General features: G+C 36.0%; 1 protein-coding gene and 1 long non-coding RNA gene across 3 annotated transcripts; one reads left to right on the top strand and one right to left on the bottom strand.

The window, feature by feature from the left end:
* LOC109233931 lies at positions 1,615–6,087 on the bottom strand. 2 transcript variants are annotated; one of them, XR_002069109.1, is made up of 3 exons: positions 5,772–6,087; positions 4,727–4,777; positions 1,615–1,793 (listed from the first exon to the last, which is right to left on the bottom strand). It is a non-coding gene; the product is annotated as an uncharacterized LOC109233931 (long non-coding RNA). The 2 variants fall into 2 exon arrangements; XR_002069108.1 differs by lacking the exon at positions 1,615–1,793 and having other exon boundaries at positions 4,648–4,777.
* Positions 10,754–15,296, top strand: LOC109233407 (probable plastid-lipid-associated protein 8, chloroplastic). Its single transcript, XM_019399273.1, has 4 exons — positions 10,754–11,025; positions 11,980–12,103; positions 13,156–13,335; positions 14,998–15,296. The coding sequence occupies exons 1-4, from the start codon at positions 10,789–10,791 to the stop codon at positions 15,189–15,191; spliced, it is 735 nt and encodes a 244-aa protein (XP_019254818.1). The 5' UTR covers positions 10,754–10,788; the 3' UTR covers positions 15,192–15,296.

The raw sequence follows: 24,061 nt of genomic DNA, 5'->3' as shown, positions 1-24,061 counted from the left end.
GGTCTCTCACATGTTAGGCCAAGCTTGAGATATGGTAACCAGGGGCCTAGATCGAGGTAGGGATCTCATCGATTCTGAGTCCGGACCATAACTTCCGCCTTCGAGGGTATCGGGGACATGATTCAGATCGGTCCTGGCCTTGATTAACTTCGAAGAACGTTGTCAGGTAGTTAGGCTCGGCCAACAGAAGGCCGAGATATCCGTAACCGACCGAATATCATGGTGGAGATCTCGGCATATGTCGACGTGAGATCAGCAATCAGTTAATTAGGAGATTTTGACCTTTTATAGAGTTGTACCTAATATAGGACTCCCCTACTATATAAAGGGGGGTCTGATTACATGTAAAACACATTGTAACACGCACTTAGAAGCAATACATTGTTATTTTTCTCTTTAAGATCTTATTCAAATGTGTCCTGATACCGATCAAAGTGCATCCTGTTCAAGGGTGGCTAATCCCCCAAGGTCGTAACGTTTCAATTTGCGCGGTCTGAATTTAATTTATCACTGTTTATTTCAAATGCAATTTAATATATCGCTTTGTGTCAATTTGATCCACGTATCCTTAAAACCACTTACAAATTCAATTGTTATCCGATTTTGAGGGTAAACAGTTTGGTGCCCACCGTGGGGCTAAGGATAATAATGGTTATTTGATACAAATTTCCGTAACACACTACTTTACACTTGTTCATTGAAGTACCTCTAATTTCAGGTTAAAGCTCAAAATGTCAACTCACAATTAGCACCCCTACCTGTTGACAATGAGCTCGGTCATCATGGTGAAAATAACAACATAGCACCCGGTAACGAGGTACCGCCCGTTGATCCCATCGAAATTCCAATCGCGGACCCGTTGGATGCTAACTCGCATGTGGCTATCGACACAAACCTGCCTATCGACCCCGAGAATAGCATCCGTGGTGGAGCCCGATCGGCAGTGCAAAATACTCAAAACAATGGAGGATACAAGATCAATCTACGGATGATCTTCAAAATATTACAGACTCAACAGGCGGTGATAGCCCAGTTACAGAACCAAAGCTGCGCACCGAGCAGAATTGAACCTGATCCATCCCGGGAAGTCACCCGCAGGGAAGAACCAGTCGCAGAGAGGTTGAATGAAAACGAATCGGGGACTAACCCCGAGATCATAAAAATGCTTGAGGAGTTGACAAAATGGATAGAATCAGGGGAGAAGAAAATCGAAGTAAATGACAAAAAGGTAAAAACCTATAATTCCAGGGTCAATCGAATCCCGGGAGCACCGCCGATACTGAAAGGCCTGGATTCCAAGAAGTTCGTGCAAAAACCTTTCCCTCCGAGTGCGGCTCTAAAGCAAATCCCTAAAAAATTCCGCATGCACGAGATTCCTAAGTACAACGGAACGACCGACCTAAACGAGCATGTTACCTCCTACACATGCGCCATCAAAGGGAACGACTTGGAGGATGATGAGATCTAGTCTGTCTTGTTTTTCTAATATAAACGGATACATTAGGAGATAGAAGCATATATGAGTACCTCTTGTACTGGTTTGTTATAGTCCTTTGGGTTCACAAATTATGTCACACCAAATTTTTTTGCCGCAGAAGAATAGGTGTAATTTTATTTTTTAAATAAGAGGATGACTAAGGATTGAAACAAAGGTCAATAGATAGAAAAATTGAAAATTCTAATGTTCAAGTAAGAGCACACAAATTTAGATATTTCACCTAGCTCAAATTGCTAGTATTCAAATCACCACCAATAATTCTTGAAGAACCTTCAACGCTTGTTTCTTCTGCGGCCTGTTAAATTGGGATGCAACCAATTTAGTACTTCAACACTTATTTTGGAGATAATATATTCAAATAGATAGGAGGAATTGTCATTAGCAATAGGAAGCCTTACAACAACGCCTACAATTCCTAATCCAAAAGCAGCTAAAATTGAGCCATTTGTTATTTTGGCAACATTCAGAGTTGCACCAAGACCTTTAAGCATTCGCAACTTGACTAATTTACATATGAATAGAGCCTCTATAGAATTTACCACTCAAGATAGAGACTGAGTTAATAAAGGAAAAAACTCAAGATAGGCCAAACGCCTACTAACTCTATTTTTCTGGCATTCTACTTTAGAAATTTTCTGGTCTTTTATCAGACTTCAAAAATTAATTCTCGTCCAGCTTCCTCCTCTATGATATTTGGAGTAAATTGTGAATGTGTTACTTCAAATTACTTAACTATCAATATTTTACGGTCAGTGAAATTCATCTTCATCATTATGGAATCATCATAATAATTACTCCCTCCGTTCCAATTTATGTGAACATGTTTGATTGGGCACGGAGTTTAAGAAAAAATAAATATTTTTTAATTTGTGGTCCTAAATAAGTCAAAAAGAGGTCTAGAGTATTTATGTGGTTTAAAAGCTTCTCATTAAGGGTAGAATTGGAAGTTTAAGCTAAATTATTTTCAAATTTTGAAAGGGGTCATTCTTTTTGGAACGGACACAAAAGGAAATAGGTTCACATAAACTGGAATGGAGAGAGTATAATTTTGTCTTAAGAAAAAGAATATCTTCTAATCATAGAATTATAAACCTTCACACTGTCATACTTGGACTTAAAAAAGAAAAATAAGTTCAGAAAATTGAATGTACACAAGCAGAGTGAAAAATATCGAATAAACATTACTATCTTTGACATAAACAATACTCGCCATAGAATAGTTTTTCGTTCCTCACTAACATTGATCTCTATGCTTGAGAGTGTTTTTTGCTGGCCCATGGAGATTCCTTCCATATTTACATCTAAGCAGATCTACCAAATAGAAGAAGAATGATCATAAAATCCACGGGAGTTGAGACTTTTGAAATTGCATCTTCCAATATATCAGAAAGATTTGATATACTGGTGAAGCCATCCTTCAAAATTTGTAGAGCATAGTAAAGAGAGAACTGCGTAGGAGAAGTGGAGAACGTGGTAGAATAGGATTGTAATGTCAATCCCACGTTTGGGAATTATATATCCGTGTGGTTTAATTTTGGGGTGTTTTATTTTTTTTTCTTTCCTTTTTTCATATATATATATATATATATATATATATATATATATATATATATATATATATATATATATATATGTGTGTGTGTGTGTATGTATAAAGAGTAATAAGTATGAAGAATATAAATAAAGTTTAAAATAAAACTTTTGGAATTGGCAGAAACGTGATTTAAACAATTTTACAATAAGTATGAACTGCCATGTTTGAAGTTTTTACCTTTTAAAAAAAATCAAAATGAAAGTTTTGGAATTGGCAGAAATTAACTGCCTGGTTTGAAGTTAAGTTTTTGCCTTTTCTAAATTAAAAAAATTCGAAATAACTACCGGGCATTAAATAATTTTTAAAAAATAAAATTTCGAACTCCAACAAAGTTGGAGAATTGTCCAAAGATTTATACATATCAATTTAATGTTATGCCACTTGTCATCATAACCTTTCTTTGCCTCTCCTTTTATATATAAACTAGTATAGTACCCGCGCGATGCGCGAAAAATAGGGAGAAAAAATATAATAAATTATTAAATTACTTGCTTAACCACCTCATATTTTTATAACTTGATCAATCGTAAAATTTAAACCATTTGATCGACGAAAGTTTATAATAAGGCAAGTAAGGTAGGAAAAATTATTTTATGTAGCCTAAATTGCCGTAAGATCTTTTGTTATGTGCAATGAGATTCAAATTTAACTTAACTTACTATAATTATGTGATTTCCACTACAAACTACATGCTTCCTTGGATTAATTTCAGTTTTTAGAACTCGAAGCCCGAGAAAAAGCCGAAAGCAATCAAAAATTAAATAAAATTACATTTATTTGCTTTATTTTTCCATGTGAGTTCAACATGAAAACTATATATAGCTTCATCAATAATATACCAAATCAACCGCCCATCCCCAGTTGATACAGAGAGAAAGACATTATGAAATCACATTTATAGTTTAGTAGCAAGTAAAATTTGGCTCAACTTGGAGATTAGTATTTCAAGAAACTTGAAGAATTACTCGCTGCAAATAATTTTTCTATATGTGATTTTTATGTCATATATCAAACAGAATTCTAATTGGATATAGGAACTAATAAGTTCCATAAATCTGTAGCCTAAAAAAAGTTATATTCTCGGCATGCCATAATCTTCTTCATATAAATGACCCACATTGAAATGCCATATCTCATTTTTTAATCTACATCACTTTTCACTATTTTTTGTTTAGTAGGTGCAACTTCCTATTATGCCAAGTTGATGCATAAACAATTCAATATTCAAAGACTTACTAAAAAAATAAAGACCCAAAAGGCTAAAACATTTATCTACATTATTGCATGATGACTAACATCATGTTCAGAACCACACAATTCTTTAATTCTCTCTTCCATCACCCAATGGATATCAATAGGACTGCTATAAAAGCAATTTTCTGCCTCTTAAGTAGAGTTTTATGCCCATTTGTCCGTTCACTCAATTTTTTGCTAATATAAACTGATAAATTAGGATATAGAAGCATATATGAGCACCTATTAAACTGGTTTGTTATAGTCCTTTGGGTTCACAAATTATGTAACACTAAAATTTTTTGACAGGAGGATGACGAACGACAGAAATAAAGGTCAATAGATAGTAAATTTGAAAATTGTAATGTTCACGTAAGAGCCCATAAATTTGGATATTTTACCTAGCTCAAATCTGCTTGCATTCACATCAGCACCATTAATTCTTGAAGCCCCTGCAATTGTTGGTTTAATAAGGAACATTTCTTATATTACGTGTGAATACGATCTACCCAATAATGAAATCTCTATTAAATCAAAGGTACTTATATAGTTAGCGAATAATTTTTTGTTGAATATATTATTTATTATATTAACCAATATTTTATTAGAGCTAACATTGTCTTCTTTGGAACATAATCAAACACACCATGCCTAAATGTATTTTGGAACTTACCACATATAACATTGTCGTTTCATCTTGATTGGCTTGAAATTGTTAGAACAAAAGCTCAATTTCTGAATTTTGTATACTGCTTGTTTGCATAGTTTGCTCTTTTTGTGGAAACTATGCTGAATTTATATCTCTCTTAGGTGAGAATTATAGTATTGAAAATGCTAAGAATATTGGCAAAAGAATAAAGTAATGAGATCTCCAAAAGAAATAGTGGCTGTCCAAAAGTTTTCATGGTAAAATATGAGATCCGCAAGTATGTTTTTGTCACTATTAACTTTCTTCGTTCTTTTATCTTATAGCTACACCAGAAAATGATCATAATTCACAAAGCAAATCAGCATCGGACAAAATAAGATATGTGCACTTATAAAAGATGGATCTATTTTTTAGTAACAACTTTTTCTTTTTTGCAGGTGATGAAGATGTTTCTATGGCTTATTATTTGATGAAAATTCAGAGGGTGCTATTAGTGCTTTGAACGAATATATTTGAACGAATCATTTGTTCAAAACATTTAGTTTCTACCTTTCAACAATATATTTGAACGAATTTGTAAGTCAAAGATACATAATTATTGATTTAGATTTGCAAGTTGAGAAACAGAGAGAACAACTAATAAGCAGAACAAAATTAATCAGATAAGTTATTTGGAACAATTAGTTGTATGATATAATCATACAACAATTTCGAGGAGCAAAACAAATCTATCAATAATCATATAACAATTCCGAAAACCAAACCGAATTAGCAAGGTAAAAACATATTTAAAATACCTTTTCATCTTGTAGAACCAATTCAATCGAGAATATGGTGCCTGGATTAAAACGATCCGGTACTTCCCACAAACGGACAACACGAACTTTCAACTTCCATTGCATCTTCGAAATTGTTATATCCTTGATGAAATCATGTGAGTAGCCATCTTTTGTATAAGACGTAAGTTTTCTTGAAATCTTGATAGAAGAAGGAACATTAGAATTGAAGAACGTGTAGTTGTGGAAGAAATATATATTTACAGTTTTGAACAGTTGCTACCCATTATACAAAATCGTGGGTTACACAGTTGAAACTATCGTGCTTTTGCAGAGAAAATTTAGGGTAAGTTGAAGGTAAAAAATTATTACCTAATAATGTGGAGTAAAAGGTTTTAACAAATAAAATTATTTAATAATTTAAAAAAAAAATCAGGAAATTGAGGAGAAGTTCGAACGGTTTTGAAGGCTACTCCTATTTTTGAGTAAGCCATCTCATTTTAACAAATAAAATGATTTAATAATTTAAAGAAATTAAAAAATCACAAAATTGAAGAGAAGTTGGAACGGTTTAGAAGTTACGGTTTTGAATCCTAATAAAAAAAAATTGTACTTCCTAATAAAAATAAAATTATAATTCCTATTTCTACTTCCTAATAATTTGGAGTAATGTCTTAATGTGCCAAGTGTCTTTTTCGGATTTTGCCACTTGGCTTCATGAGGGGCTTTTGTCTTCTGCTTTTAATTATAGATAGATAAATTGAGTTTTTGAAGTAATTGTTATCCAAAGCATTTGTTGTAAAATTATATGATGGCAAGAAACTAAAGATGGTACATACTTAAGTAATTTAGCTTGTGCATTTAAAGTAAGTAGTTCATGGTTAGAAGTCGAATCAGAGTTCAGCAATATGACATTTTTGTGCATCAAAAAAATGAGAGATGAAAATAATATCAATTTTTCAGTTAAGAAAAATTAATAACCCTAACTCACTGGCCAGACTAATGCAGAACCATACCACGTGAGATCCATGCAAGGGGAAATCACTCGTTATCAGAGACTTCTCGAACAAAAATTGCTGAAAAATATAGTTCGGATACGGAATGTAAGAAAGAAATAAAGACTTTTGAATTTTTGGTCTCAAATATTTGGTAATATTTGTGTGTTTATAAGGCTTTTGAAAATTATGTAAACATCACCCAAGAATGTGATATAGTAGTCAATGAAGTGAGTTGAAAACAAGATGTCATAGATTCAAATCTCAACAAAAAAAATAGGTTATTTCTTCTAATCGCAAACTGGCCCGAACACTACCTTTATTAAAAAAACTTACATGTTAAAAACATAACATACTATTTAATGACTATAAAAACTTCTCGACTAAAATTAAAAAGTCTAAGTTAAATTATTTTGAATTTAGATAAATTTCATTCTTTTTTCGACGGATTATAAAGGCTACTACATGAAAGTCTAGTTTCTTTATTTAATCTATATCTATCTATATTATTATAAAAGCACGAATGTCAAAACGCTAAATGTTGAACGACAAAAATATCCTTGAAATATTGACCGACTTTTATACCCTTTACAATTGAATTATTTCATCAAAAAAATATAGAATATGGGATAAAAATGTAATATTTAGCGCCTAAAATATAGGAGTTTGATACCAACTAATACTAGAAATTTTAAAACCATAAAATAACGTGAATTGCGCTATAGTGCCTAAAATATAGGAGTTTTTTACCAACTAATAATAGAACTTCTTAAATATCACAGGAAAAAAAAATCACAAGCCATAACATAACGTAACCAATGCCATCCTAACTCCTTATTTAAACACACGAAAGAATATCTAAAAGACAACAAAAATTAGAGTAAGTTTAAAAGTGGAGAACATATAAGTAGCAGCCTATTTTTTCGGCTTCAAAATCAGAGGCAGTCTTAAACATATCCTTCTAATCCAAATATTGAATGACTTTCATATATTCTTCATTTTTTGTTCTAATCCATTATGAAATTCACACATTAGTAACAAGTAGTTTTCAAATATATACGCTAGTGAAAGTTTATAATTTATACGCGGTTTAAAGGATATGTGGTTTAATTCAATACGAATAATTAAGTATAACAAATGGATGAATTAAAGACAAAATAAACGATCAAATCAATCGCAATATAATCACCAAGTCTGATCTTAAATTGAACACTGGAACTTGTCCAGATTGGACCCTAGGTACAAGCTCGGTCGCGGGTGAAGAAAAGAACAAATGAGTAATATCTTGAACAGTAACTAGAAGACAAAAGTAAACTTGTATTGCTTTGAATTGCGTGTTACCATGTGTTAGACTAAAGAAAAGCTTCCTCTTTATATAGTAGGAGAATTTCGTGCAACGCACGAACATAGAGACTAGTATTATTATAAAAGCATGAATACACTGTCGGTTTACAAAAATACCTTATAATATTAAGCATAATAACTCATAATAAAGGGACATAACCGGAATTCTAGATATTAGTCTTATAATCCTATTAGTTTTAGGACATAATACTACACGTTAGGAATCCTACATGATTACCTTTAAGGATCCTATTAGTATAATTACTTCCGTATGTCTAATTCATATAAAATTGAACAAGTAAATATTTTTAGTCATGTAATCCTATTACTTTTTGGATACACCTTAAAAATTCCTATTTGATTCCTATTTAGTTTTAGGAAAAAATTCTTTAAAATATTACATTTAGAACAAGTAAATATCTTATACACGTTCTTCTTGGAGGAAGTTGACACAAATCAAAATTTCTTTGACGGGTGAATCACTAAGCTATCCCATAAATAAATACCTAATTGGAATTCAATTTGCTTATTTTTATTTCAAGAATATCAAACTATACTTTTTAGGGATTGATCTAATATTTAGAATTTTGAAGTTAACTACTAAAAGTATTATCCACTTGGACAATTTAACATTGTGCAATAGAATCATGACTTTGCATAGACTTCCAATTCCAATTTCCTTCTCTTATAAATATGAAGTATGGAATATTTCATGTTGTAGAAACGTTTTAACGCATAAGCTGAATTTTCATGTATAATAATAATCGCAAGAAATATATTTCTTTCATGGATGATGAAAAGCTGAAGGTAGAGTCAAATGGAACTATTGGCACTACAAAAATATAAGAAATATCTCATGACAACTATTGCTGGTTGTACAACAGCCAGAGCCATCAATGATATTTTTCTTACCAAGATAAGATGATCTTTAGTGTATATGCATTAAAAAAATTATTTTATTTTTCATCCTAGAAGTATGTATATGTTAATGCAAACAATCTAATATTCTTTGCATGGTTAATATATAAGTATTAATATCGCCCAACGTGATTCATATTTCAATAGAAAATACATATATGATTTTGTAAATAGATATTATGTGAAGTTTTTTCTTTTTTGTTATAAATCATATTTAATTGATATACATATTTCTTTCCAAAAGAATATAAGCTATAACCAATTAACCATAAAGTTAGCAAATATCTGCAAAAGAAAACAAGTAGCGGATGGTTCTCGCGGTTTCTCGTTGGGGCATCAAAGTAATCGAGTATTTTAGATTTCTCCTAATTTTTTATTAATAAGATATTAAATTTGCATGTACATAAAATTAATAGATTTTAAGCATAAAAAAATAATCTAATGAATGTTTAAAAGAAGGAAACACTAATTCCTTTTCCCCTTCCCTCATTATAAATTTGTATACTTATAACAATTATCTATATCTATCTATTCCCTTTAATTTTGAGTATAAGTTAATCAACATGAAATTATCTCTTTAAAAAATTATTAAACCAACCTAAATATCCAGAATTTTGGCAAGAAAGAGAGAAGACAAATGAAAAAAGTGCATTAACTTCAATGATAACTAATAACTAAAATTCTCAAGGTCCATAATATATATTGAAGTACTATTCTTGTCCAAGTGGAATTGATGAAGGGATTAGCTTGATGAGTTCTTGGAGTATATTTGTCATGCTACTCAATTAGTGATGTTTAATATCGCATTAGTGAAAGTTAGATGATAATTATCAAGTATATAAATTTATAGTTAAATTAGGATAAGAGGCACTTTAAAGTGTTCTTACGCAAGTAGAATTGTAGAACCAGTAGGAAATACCGATTCAAATAGTAAAATAATTGAGTTAAAATTGAGTTCTTATAAGAATTGATGATACTTTTAGAAAATTTTTTTGGAGAAAAGACTAAAATAGTAGAATGAAGTAGCATGACAAGAGAAGACTCCTAGGTTTACCGTGAACCATGAGTTTCTACTCTTTTTTTTCGAATATTTCAAAACTTTATGTTTATTAAAAATAGAAGTAGGGTAAATGCCGTAAATTTTATTTTAAGGGAATGAATAGAAAAAACAGCCAACTTATTTTGAACTTTTTGACAACTTTTATTTGTATAGCTGATAAAATGAATTTGCAAAGAAATATTTTATTATACTCACTTTGAGATGTTGGTTTTTTGTTGGTTTATTTTCTCATTGAGCTGCTTTTCAATGGGGACACAGATACTTGATGTTGTTTAATTCATATATACTTTCACACTATCGGTATGTATCTTCGGAAAAGTCCATTAATTTATTCTAAATCATCCTTTAGGCATATTTAGTTGTTAACTTCCTAATTATTGATTCCAATTCTTGAAAAGCATCGTTTGATTTCAAACATCTTTCAATTGAAGGAACTATGTCTCATGTTTCTTATTATTTGAGTTTATTTTATATATGTTGTATGCATGATAATTTTAGATTTTACATGCCCTTTAGTGATTAATACGAGATTATTACGTGCAACGCACATATATAGAAATTAGTATTACTAAAAATCATCATTCCAAATGGCAACCACTAACTTGTTACAACCATATCCAACTGGTCCCGCATCCGATTTCGAGAATCCACGTGTTTGGCTCAGAAAAAACACCAACTAAAACAAGTTCTCCATTGAGTCACTTCGGAATGCCAAAACCCCATGGCCACTTACGTCATCGCCGGCGGCGGCGCCACCACCACTGCTTTCATCAGAAGTCCTCGCCGTAGCTCCTTTTCAGCTGCTCACTTAAGTTCTCAGCTAGCACTTAACTTTCCTCAAAATCGCTCTAACCGTCGCGGGACGTCGAAACAGTTTTCGCCAATTTATGCTTCCGTTTCCACTTCGCCGGCGCCGGTGACTAAGCCTGATGAACTCGTCGGATCTATTCTTTCCAAGGTACATCTATTGGGATTTATATGCAGACGCATATTTCGAAGAAAATAGGAAAAATGAAGAAATAATGAAAAAAATTCAGCTTTTGCAAAAACTGAAAAACATGGTCGTTTGTTCTTTATGCTAAATGGAGTAGCTTTTTCTTAATTCTTTTTTTTTTTTTTTTGCTTTTCTTATGGTGTTTTAAGTGCCTTTCATTTAGGATAATCGCAGCAAATGATAGCCTGTTTGGCGGTAATTCTAATTTTATAAATTTGGATATTAATGAGAAATTGTAATCAATTTGTCACATTTGATTGTTTCGAATTTAGGTAGAAAGGCGGAGGTAGGGTACAACTTATGGGTTCGACCGAAACTAGTAGCTTTGTTCCAAACCCTGTATTTGTCTTAAGAAATCCATTGCATATATTATTAGTTTAGAACCGAGTAATAGAAAGACTAGAATCCCGAATCCACAAGCTTCAAATCATTGCTCCGCCTCTGGTTAGGTAGCCAAGTGTACTAAGATTCAGCACAACCTTGGCCTATCTTGGCACTTTGCTGTGCACTTTGGTAAAACAACTTATACTCTATAATTCAGAAAGAACCCAAATGAAAAATAGAAGCAATATAAAACCTCTATATGTGCATTACATAGGCTCAACTAATTTAACATCAGTGCTTAGTTTTGAGCCTCAAATAGTTTGGTAAAATTGCCAATTGTCCTTATAGATTGTAAATTGCTTGCCAAAATTTTTGGGGAGATCATGACAAACACTCTTAAGAGACTAACTGAATTGCTGCTTCATAAAGTGGTGAAACTAACATCTCAAGTTAAGAGGAAAACACTAGATCATCCTTACCCAACCACAGGAAAATGCCTTATATAGAAGCAGTTTGTCAACTGAATAATTGCATTCTGAGTACTTCTGTTTTGGAAGTCTTAGTAACATCAACTGAGCATCATCACTTAACCAGGTTATGCAAACAGATCGAGGGGTTTCCCTGACAAGGGATGAGCACAAAAGGGTAGCCGAAGTGGCTCAAGAATTGCAACGTTTCTGTGTGGATGAACCTGTGAAATGCCCTCTAATATTCGGAGGTAAACTTTAGTGTTATTTTTTTAGTAGAAACAGAGTTCCATTAAACTCTCTATGTGCCCTTGCAGATTAATATCTTCGTGATCTTTTTCCTATTTCCCCTCTTTGGACATATATTAATTATCAGAAGTAATTTTCTTTGTTAACCTAGTATGTCTGGCCTAGTTATTTTTCCTCATAAGTACAGTATCTCTATTTCTTGTTAATCATCGAGTGCGCCATTCTTTTGAACAAGTTCCTGCCAATTCCTTCTGTTTTGTTTAGAGCAGTTTGTGCATGCAAATTAACATACTCAGCAGATGATCCAGATTTTTCACTTAATAAGTCTGCAGAATATGATCGCTGACGAAATACTGTGTTATAATGCATGATTTTGTATACCACAGAACAAAATGTACCAAAATAGTGAATAACCTCTGCAGTTATATGTTCGCTAACTTGAAAACATCGGCAATCTAGCACCAGTTAAGGAAGTTGGATGATCATGTTGCCTATTTACACAGAGCATCAAATGTTTTGTTTGATAAGTAAAATAACTTCTTTTTGAAAATTTGGACACCCCTTGTGTGATTATCATGTTTTGTGATTACAGAGAAGGCCTGAGATGATTATTAGAATAGTGATTCAAGAGGTGTATGCAAGAGGTCTCATGAGAAGTAAGATGTAGAAGGAATTAGACAGGCTCAATTTCAACCCATGAATTTAGATACTGTGGTTGGGAGGTTCAGTAGATAGTTTTGCTGCTCTATGTTTGGGGCTTTATGTCCAAACTGCAGATTTACTTTTTTTTTTTGAGCTGTATATATTCCTGCTTTGGTAATAAATACTTACCTAATAAAATATGAGTTTGTGTGTGTATATGTGCGCGCGCGCTTGTGTGCGTGCTCTTTTTGCACTGAACTATAAGTTGTTCTGCTGACAAAAGATGTTAGTTACTTCTCTGGTTTCCTGAAGTGCAATTCTAGCAGTTTCGTGCATAAATGCCGTAGTTATTCTAACCATGTCTTATAGCAAATCAGCTTCTAAACTGCAACTAATAATGAATTCCTTGCAGAATGGGATGTAGTGTACTGCTCAAATCCCACTTCACCTGGGGGTGGCTATCGGAGTGCGTTTGGTCGCCTTTTCTTCAAAACAAAGGAAATGATTCAGGTTGTTGAAGCCCCTGACATTGTCAGGAACAGAGTGTCCTTTTCACTTTTTGGTTTCCTTGATGGGGAGGTTTCCTTAAAAGGTACGAAAACATATCCTATCTTTCAAATTTATCTCTTCTTAAAAGTTCTTTTGTCCTTTATAGAGGAGTAGAAATGTCGGTGTGTTTATATGGTAAGTGTGACTTGCTGCATTTGTGACTTGCTGAATCAAATGCCAAACATAACAACGTGGACACTCAGACTCAGTTGACGCATTGCTTGTAATTTGCATATTTTCTAAGAAATATACAGACATCTCACTGTTTATGGCTTCTAAGTTATTTGTCCTTTTTGTTCTCAATCTGTTATATGAAGTCCCTAGGAGGTCGTTTGGTAGAATGTATTAGAGAAAATAATGCATGCATTAGCTTTGTGTATTAGTAATACCTTGTTTGGTACACTTTTTCAACCTATGTATAACTAATACAAGCATTAGTTATACACCCTATTTGGTATTATCCTATGTATAGCTAATGCATAGCAAACCATAGTATTAGCAATACAAAGGCTATCAATGCATGCATTAACATGGTTAAAGACAAAATTATCCTTAAAGTTTCTTAAAGCTAAAGAATATGGAGGGTGTTTTTGTAAACAAACAATTTTCTTAAAAATTATGCAATACATTTTAATTTTTAATACACCACACCAAACAATAGATAAGAAATAATCACTGCATAACTAATGCTTGTATTACTAACCCATGCATTACTAATACACCTTATTCAGCATTATTCTAATACACCCTACCAAAGGACCCCTAAATAAGAATGTTGTAAATAGGCACTTAAGAGTGTGGCCTAGTGGTCAATGAAGTGGGTTGAGAACCATACCGTCTCAGGTTCAAATCTAGCGGAGGCAAAAAATACTAGGTAATTTCTTCCCATCTGTCCAGGCTTTCGTGGACAAAGTTACCTGGTACTTGTTGCTAGTGGGAGATAGCAGATGTCCTGTAGAATTAATTGAGGTAACCGAACACCACGTTTATCCCCAAAAAAATATGAAAGCTATGGGATCAGTGAAGTACCTTCTCCCCACCGGCACTCAAAATGTTTCTACCAGCAATTTCATCTGTTTACCATTTCCTGCATTACACCACATGGCTCTAATCTAGTCAATCAATCAATCGATCTAATAAGCCTTAATAGCAAACTACTTGAAGGTGACTATATGAATCCTCTATATCCATCCTGGTCCATTTTATTTCAAGACATACATAATACTTGGTCTTTCTAAGGCAAACTATGGGTTCTCTAAATCTCAGACTTGTTCGTACGCTAGCACTGATTCTTTAAGCAAACCAAAAAAAAAATTGAAAGAAAAATCAGTGCAAATATGAACCCGAGGTTTATCACAACAACTAAGCCTTAGTACCAACTAGTTGGCATCGCCTAAGTGAATCATTTGCTTCTATTATGTTCTACTTTTAGTTATATATGCAATTTGCTTTCTCTTAGTCTCATGAACAAACGGGGCCTATTTTCTGTGGTAGGTAGCAAAGTAGTGATAATCAATTGCTACCATAACGATTTCTTTGATTTAGTATCAATATAGCAAGGTACTTGCTTATGATATGTAATTTAATTCATGCCCAAGACAGAGTTTGATACCTCAGGTCATGGTCTAGACTAGTTCATGACGTGTGTCTGGTTCTTTTACCATTCTAATCTGGGATTTTTCTAACCATCAGCTTTGTCATGCAGGAAAATTGAACGTCCTAGATGAAAAATGGATACAAGTTGTTTTCGAGCCGCCTGAACTCAAGGTAGGGGCACTAGATTTCCAGTATGGTGGCGAGAGTGAAGTTAAATTAGAGATCACATACATTGACGAGAAGATCAGGTTGGGAAAGGGCTCCAGAGGTTCCTTTTTTGTGTTTCAAAGACGCAAACCTTGAAAAGGGAGTCGTTTAAGCTACTCTTCCATATATACTATACACCAGATTCTATTTACAAACATATCGTTGAAAGTGAAAGCCATATTAAACATTGTTTAGAGAGAACTAAAGGTGTCAAAGGGGTGGGCCGGGCCGGTCCGAGTCGAGAAAAAAAGTGACCGGCCGGTCACTAATCCAGGCTGGTTACCGGTTTTTCCATACCGGGTTTAACGGGTCCGGGCCCATCCGGTTAAATATTGAACCGGAATGGTTTCGGGTCTAAGGGGCCGGGCCGGGTTAATTTTTTTTTGTTTGTATTTTGTATAATTATCGTAATTTATATTAATATAAAGTAAAAATATAAAACAAAAAAATAATCTTATAAAAAGGGTGTTTGAATAAATTCCAAAGGCTTTAAAACCCTTATATTTGAAAAATTCATTACGGATTTAAGATAATACAATGAACATGATAAAAATATAACTTAGAGTATAAATCTTATACCGGACACTATAGTGTTATAATAACTTGATATATAAGGATCAAGCTTCAAAGGCTTTCATAGTTTCATTTCAAATTTTTATTACATAATAATACTTCAAATTAATCTATCATAAACAGTTATTGGTTTACAAACAGGTTAAAAAAGGAAAAGGTCCAAAATTTCCGAATTTCTTAAATTTTGTCATACATTACCTTTTTGGTCTATTTATATCTTTGTCATTAGCAAATCGTCTCGTATTTGCCCTTGCCTTTTACTCCATGTTTCCAAATTTTTTGAGAAAAAAGTTCAAATTTGCCCCTCAACCTTTGGCTCATCTTGGAGGCAAGGGGTCGAGCAAAAAATGAAACTTTTTTTCTTTAACAAGGATAATATTAGATCAAAAGTTTAACCGAAGGTAAAATTGCTCAATTTTTGAATAGTGTAAGGCAAATTTCACCATTTTCTCCATAATACATAGACTGTAACATAATAAATAATTAATATAAAATTGCATGTATTCACTGCATCAATTTTTGCAAATTTTTATTGGACGCTGATTTCAACTACTCTATTTTTAATTTCAACGCACATATTATGCGAACACTTACTAAAAGGTTAAAATAGCACGGGCTAGCCAGTTTTCGGACTGGTCATTCAAAAATAGCCAGTGTTTGCAAAGTCATTGAAAAATAGCCAATATTTTGCTGCAACAGGGTTCGGTCCAGCATAATATACTGGAGATCGGTGCACCTGTGTATGAACTTCCAGCATATTATGCTGGAACTCCAACATGCGGAAAATTCCAGCATAATACTGGAGATTGGAGCACCTGTGTATGAACTTCCAGTATACTTATGCTGGAACTCCATTATAATATACTGGAGTTCCAGTATACTTATGCTGCAACTCCAGTATACTATGCAGGAGTATCTTCCGGATTTTGAACAGTGTTTTCGTTCAGATTTATCTTTACATGAAAAATGACTAAATTTCGATTACTTTTGAAACTGTGGCTATTTTTGAATAACCACTTGAAAATCTGACTATTTTTAAATTTCTTCCTACTAAAAGGGGTAAACATGCATCTATATCTATATATCTATATAAAAGTGGGAATAGACAAGGTGACTTGGCACTTCTCTTTGGCCAAGGATCCTATTTATCTTTTTTCTCTTTTTTTTTTTTTTTTTTTGCTTTTTTCTCTTATTTTTATTTAAGTAAATTAGCTCAATAATGGATTGAGTCTCTTTGATTGCCCACTTTATTGTACTCTTTAAACCATTTCGTTTAAAAACTCCAAAAGTCAACTTCTCAAACCTACTAGCAGTTGCGCAATGAAGAGATAAGTTGTGACGATTTGAAAATGCAAAGATTGCGCCAAGGTAGTGCTTATACATTGAATTAATACTTTCTCTATAATGAATTAACCTATTTTTTTTCTTTTTCTGCAATAGCGCTGTAAGTGGTAATATAATTTTTTATGATATGTCTACGGAATCGTGAGAACATATTTTTCAGTTTGAAGAAATCTTGATGTAGCTATCTTGGGAACAATGGATATATACTAAGAAAATTGTTGTCGTTGCATATTTTCTTGCACTTGAATTTTAGACTACTCTATTTCAGGGAAAAACTTTATTATCTTCATTTTGTTTTCTATATATGTCTATTACCCAAGGTAATTTTCTGAGTGTGATTCATCTAAAATATTGATATATTTAACTCCAACTTGTGTTGAAGCCTAGATTTTTATTGCAGGTCTAACAAGTGATGCAAAGTTTTATCCTCATTAAAATGTAAGAGTCTAAATAAAAAGTTAATAACTGTTATTATTATTATTATTATTATTATTATATTACAATAAATAATATATAGACGTAATGAAATGCTAGAGAATTTATCGTGATATTTTTTTCTTTCTCTCTAGAAGTTTCAAAATACTTTTTCTCATCATCTCTTCTCTAATGTATCCATATATGAATTTGATTGAAATTTTAAAAGTATATAATCAATTTATATATATTATGTGAACTAAATACAAAAAATATTATTTATAAGATTATCTGAGTACAACCGCGGGAAGCGTGGAGAATTTCACTAGTTCTGTTCTAAATTAGATATATATTTCTTCTTAAAAATTCCCTTTGTCATCTTGAAGAACCCCGATTTGTATAACTATCTTGCTCTGAGGATGTCACGATCCCAAACCACCCCGGTCGTGATGGCGCCTATCATGGTACTAGGCAAGCCGATTCAACACTAATAACATAAAGGTCTTTTGTAAATTCATTTCCAAATCGGTTATGATCACAAGTCTTTCATATTTATATAACAAAATACGCGAAAAACAAATACACAAATACATCCACACTGCCCGACCCTGGTGTCAGTAGTCATGAGCCACTAAGGTACTGTCCAATACTGTCTACTCAATACAAGAAAAGACTAAAATAAATAACACTAAGGATAGGAAGGAGAAAGGCAGGGCTACGAATGCCGTGCAGCTACCTTGCTATCTCCGAAAATACTCAGAAGCTGCTGAATGCTCTCACTCGGATGCTCTGGCACCTGGATCTGCACACAAAGTGCATGGAGTAACGTGAGTACGCCAACTCAGTAAGTAACCAAAGTAAATAAAGGCTGAGTGCAGTGACGAGCATTTAAATCATATACGTAATCTAACATAGAATCTCAATAGAAATATCAAAGTCAAATCTGTAGTTCAATTTCCGAACAACTCGTAAAAACTCCAGTTTCAATGAAAGTTAATTAAAACATTTATTCAACATTTTTCAATAGAGGCTCAGCATAAAAGAAGGATGGAAAAAGTAAGTTCATAAACAAGCCCCTCGGGCAAAGTATCACTCATATATATATAGCCTCTCGGGCAAGCCTCTCAGTTACTCGTGACTCAACTCTCATCAATCAGCACTCACACTCAGCACTCCCGCTCAATAGATATCTCATAATAATAACCGTTGCGGCGTGCAGCCCGATCCGTAAATATATAGTCGACTGCGCTCACTGGGGGTGTGCAGACTCCGGAGGGGCTCCTACAGCCCAAGCGCTATATCGTTACGGCGTGCAGCCCAATCCAATACATATCACTGCGGCGTGCAGCCCGATCCATATACATATAAATATCGCTGCGGCGTGTAGCCCGATCTATGAATAGATATATAATCCTCACCATCAGGTCCTCGACCTCTCTCAGTCATCAACCTCACAGCCACTCGGGCATTTCAGTGAAAATCAGGTAACTCAGCCCAAACAGTTTTCATATATTTAAAAGTAGAGTAATGAAACCGAATCAAACAATAAACAGGTAAAAATCATGACTAAGGATATGCTTTCGAATAAAAACAGTGTGAGGATAGTAGTAAAATACCCCTGAGGGTCCAAACAGTTCGGCACAAGGCCCCAAACATGGCATTCAGCCCAAGTTGACAGATTCATTTCTAAAACACATAGATATCATATAGAGTTTATTAAAATATGCAACTCTACAATTGCTATGGGACGGACCAAGTCACAATCCCTACTGATGCACACCCACACGCCCGTCACCTAGCATGTGCGTCACCTCATTTTATCAAAACAGTACGAAATTCCGGAGTTTCATACCCTCAGGTCTAGATTTACAATCGTTACTTACCTCAAACCGGATGAAAATCTACTCCGCAATGCCCTTGCCTCTCGACTCGGCCTCAAATCATCCAGAATCCATCCAAAATCAGAATCATAACATCAATGCAAGCTAATGGGACAAAGCCCACACGAAAAATATCAAACTAAACTCAAAATCTCGAAATTGGTCAAAACTCGACCTCCGGGCCCATGTCTCGGAATTCGATAAAAATTACAACACTAGAATCCTTATCCCCTCACGAGTCTATACATACCAAAATCACCAAAATCGGACCTAAAATGGCCCCTCAAATCCCCAATTTAAACTCTCCAATTACAAGCCCTAATACTCCAATTTTAACCCTTAAATTCCACTAATTTTATGTCTAATCAGTTAGAAATCACCATAGAATCGAGTATTGAGTTCAAAACCTTACCTCCAAGTGTTACCCCTCGAATCCCTCTTCAATTCCTCTCAAAAAGCTCCAACTCCGAACACAAATGGTGGAAAAATGACCAAATTTCGCGAAGGCAAGAATTTATATGTTCTGCCCAGGGATCCCGCACCTGCGGCTCCTTTTCTCGCTTCTGCGGACCGTATCTGCAGTCAAAATAACCGCATCTGCGGTTTTTCATTAATTCCTCAGGGTCGCATCTGCGCCCAACACACCGCACCTGCGGTTCTTCCCCTGAGGGACAACTTCCGCGTTTGCGGTCTCCTCCGCGCACCTGCGGTCCCCAATCCGCAGGTGCGGTTATGACAGAAACCAGCAGCTGAAGCTGCTCAATTACAATTCCAATCTTTCCGACAACCTTCCGAATTCATCCCGTGGCCGCCGGGACCTCAACCAAAAATAAGAACAAGTCACATATCATCATTCAAACTCATACCAACCCTCGGAACACTCAAAACCACGTCGAAACACCAAATCACCCTCGGATTCCCTAAGGATTTCCAAACTTTCGATTCCGCAACCGATCCAAAAACCTATCAAACATCATCCGAATGACCTGAAATTTTGCACACACATCACAAATAACCCAACGGACCTACTCCAATTTCTGGAATTCCAATCCGACCCCGATATCAAGAGTTCCACTGCCGACTGGAAAATACCAAAATTCCAATTTCGCCAATTCAAGCCTAAATCTACCACGGACCTCCAAATTTCATTCCGAACATGCTCCTAAGTCCCAAATCACCTAACGAAGTTATCTGAACCATAAAAACCCAATTCCGAGATCATTTACCCACAAGTCAACTTCGGGTTGACTTTTCCAACTAAATGGCCAACTTAAGAGACTAAGTGTCTCATTCCACTCTAAGACCGCTCCGAACACAACACAACCAACACGATATGATCAAATATAACTGAACAACACATAAGGAAGCAGAAACGGGGAGAACAGGACTGTAACTCACGAAACGATTGGCCGGGTCGTTACATCCTCCCCCTCTTAAACAAACGTTCGTCCTCGAACGAGACAAGAAACATACCTAAAGCCTCAAATAGGTGAGGATATCTGCTCCGCATCTTCCGCTTGGTCTCCCAGGTAACCTCCCCCACGAGCCGACCTCTCCACTGCACTTGCACTGAAGCTATATCTTTCGATCTCAACTTTTGAACCTGCCACTCCAAAATAGCCATTGGCTCCACATCATAGGTCAAATCACCGTCTAACTGAACCGTGCTGAAATCCAAAACATGAGATGGATCGCCAATATACATCCGGAGCATAGAAACATGAAATACCGGATGCACACTCGACAAGCTGGGTGGCAGAGCAAGCTCATACGCCACCTCCCCAATCCTCCGAAGCACCTCAAAAGTCCCAATGAACCGAGGACTCAATTTACCCTTCTTCCCAAATCTCATAACACCCTTCATGGGTGAAACCTTCAGTAGAACCTTCTCCCCAACCATATAAGACACATCTCGAACCTTCCTGTCAGCATAACTCTTCTGTCTGGACTGCGCTGTACGAAGCCGCTCCTGGATCACTTTCACTTTTTCCAAAGCATCCTGCACCAAGTCTGTACCCAAAAGCCTGGCCTCGCCCGGCTCAAACCATCCTACTGGAGACCTACACCGTCTCCCATATAAAGCCTCATATGGAGCCATCTGAATACTCGACTGATAACTGTTATTATATGCAAACTCTGCGAGTGGTAGAAACTGGTCCCATGAACCCCCAAAATCAATGACACAAGCGCGCAACATGTCTCTAATATCTGAATAGTGCACTCGGACTGCCCGTCCGTCTGAGGGTGAAAATATATACTCAATTCAACCTGAGTACCCAACTCTCTCTGCACGGCTCTCCAAAACTGCAAAGTGAACTGAGTGCCTCTATCTGAAATGATGGAAACTGGAACCCCATGCAGGCGAACAATCTCTCGGATATAAATCCATGCCAACCGCTCTGAATAATAGGTAGTACACATAGGAATGAAGTGCGCAGACTTGGTCAGCCGATCCACAATCACCCAAATAGCATCGAACTTCCTCAAAGTCCGTGGGAGTCCAACTACGAAATCCATGGTGATCCGCTCCCACTTCCACTCTGGAATATCTAACCGCTGAAGCAAGCCACCCGGTCTCTGATGCTCATATTTCACATGCAGACAATTGAGACACCGAGCTACAAATCCCACAATATCCTTCTTCATCCTCCTCCACCAATAGTGCTGTCTCAAATCCTGATACATCTTTGCGGCACACGAATGGATGGTATACCGCGAGCTATGGGCCTCATCCAGAATCAACTCCCAAAGCCCATCTACATTGGGCACACATATCCGGCCCTGCATCCTCAATACCCCATCATCACCGATAGTTACATCTTTGGCATCGTCGTGCTGAACCCTATCCTTGAGGACAAGCAAATGAGGATCATCATACTGGCGCTCCCTGATGCGATCAAACAAGGAAGACCGAGAAATTACACAAGCTAAAACCCGACTGGGCTCCGAAATATCCAACCTCACGAACCAATTAGCCAAGTCCTGAACATCAATTGCAAGAGGTCTCTCCCCAACAGGAATATATGCCAAACTGCCCATACTCACCGCCTTCCTACTCAAAGCATTGGCCACTACATTGGCCTTCCCCGGACGGTACAAGATAGTGATATCATAGTCCTTTAGCAGCTCCAACCATCTCTGCTGCCTCAAATTGAGATCCTTCTGCTTGAACAAGTGCTGGAGGCTAAGATGATCAGTGAATACCTCACAAGACACACCATACAGATAATGCCTCCAAATCTTCAACGCGTGAACAATGGCGGCCAACTCTAGATCATGAACGTGGTAGTTCTTCTCATTTGGATTCAACTGACGAGAAGCATAAGCAATCACTCTACCCTCCTGCATTAATACACACCCAATACCAACTCTCGAAGCATCACAATACACTATTTATGAACCTGAAGCTGATGGCAAACTAACACTGGAGCTGTGGTCAAGGCAGTCTTGAGCTTCTGAAAGCTCGCCTCACACTCATCCGACCACATGAAAGGGGCACCCTTTTGAGTCAACTTGGTCAAGGGTGATGCTATAGATGAAAATCCCTGAACGAACCGACGGTAATAACCCGCCAAACCCAGAAAGCTACGAATCTCTATGGTTGAGGACGGTCTGGGCCAACTCTTAACCGCCTCTATTCTTCGGATCAACCTAAATACCCTCACTGGACACCACGTGCCCCAAGAAAGCCACTGAACTGAGCCAAAATTCACACTTGGAGAACTTTGCATAAAGTTTCTCCTCCCTCAACTGCTGTAACACAACTCTCAAATTCTCAGCGTGCTCCTCCTGACTACGCGAGTACACCAGAATATCATCAATGAATACAATGACAAACGAGTCGAGATAAGGCCGAAACACGCTGTTCATCAAATGCATGAACGCTGCTGGGGCATTGGTCAGCCCAAAGAACATCACAAGGAACTCATAATGACCATATCGGGTCCTGAAAGCCGTCTTAAAAATAACCGAGTCCCTGATCTTCAACTGATGATACCCTAACCGGAGATCAATCTTGGAGAACACTCTCGCTCCCTGAAGCTGGTCAAATAAATCATCAATACGAGGCAAAGGATACTTGTTCTTGATTGTAACTTTTTTCAACTGCCTGTAATCAATGCACATCCTCATCGTGCCATCCTTCTTCTTCACAAATAGAACAGGCGCACCCCAAGGCGACACACTAGGCCGAATAAACCCCTTATCAAGGAGTTCCTGAAGCTACTCCTTCAACTCCTTAAACTACGTTGGCGCCATACGATACAGTGGAATAGAAATGGGCTGAGTGCCCTGCACCAAATCAATACCAAAGTCAATATCCCTATCCGGGGGCATGCCCGGCACGTCTGTAGGAAACACATCGGGAAAGTCCCTCACTACTGGAACAGAATCGATACTAGGCATATCTGTACTGACATCCCTCACAAACGCTAAGTATGAAAGACAACCTTTCCCAACCATCCGCTGGGCCTTCAAAAACGAAATCACCCTACTGGGGACAAAATCAGTCGAACCTCGCCACTCAATCTGTGGCACACCCGGCATAGCCAACGTCACTGTCTTAGCATTACAGTCCAATACAGCCCGACATGGAGATAGCTAATCCATGCCTAATATCACATCAAAGTCCACCATACACAGCAACAAAAGGTCCACTCGGGTCTCCAGACCCCCGATAGTCACCACACATGATCGATATACGCGGTCCACAATAATAGTATTGCCCACCGAAGTAGATACACGAACAGAGGAAAC

This window comes from Nicotiana attenuata, chromosome 10 (genome assembly GCF_001879085.1).
Source record: "Nicotiana attenuata strain UT chromosome 10, NIATTr2, whole genome shotgun sequence".
Taxonomy (NCBI): Eukaryota; Viridiplantae; Streptophyta; class Magnoliopsida; order Solanales; family Solanaceae; genus Nicotiana; species Nicotiana attenuata.
Note: the sequence above shows the minus strand (reverse complement) of the source record. Positions and strands in the feature narration are given on the sequence as shown.

What these genes read in the sequence shown, in the direction of transcription:
- LOC109233407 (XM_019399273.1), top strand. Translation starts at nt 10,789, where the DNA reads ATGGCCACTTACGTCATCGCCGGCGGCGGCGCCACCACCACTGCTTTC. An exon ending in TCGGATCTATTCTTTCCAAG is followed by an intron (nt 11,026 to 11,979) that starts GTACATCTATTG and finishes TCACTTAACCAG; the next exon opens with GTTATGCAAACAGATCGAGG. An exon ending in TGGGGAGGTTTCCTTAAAAG is followed by an intron (nt 13,336 to 14,997) that starts GTACGAAAACAT and finishes TTTGTCATGCAG; the next exon opens with GAAAATTGAACGTCCTAGAT.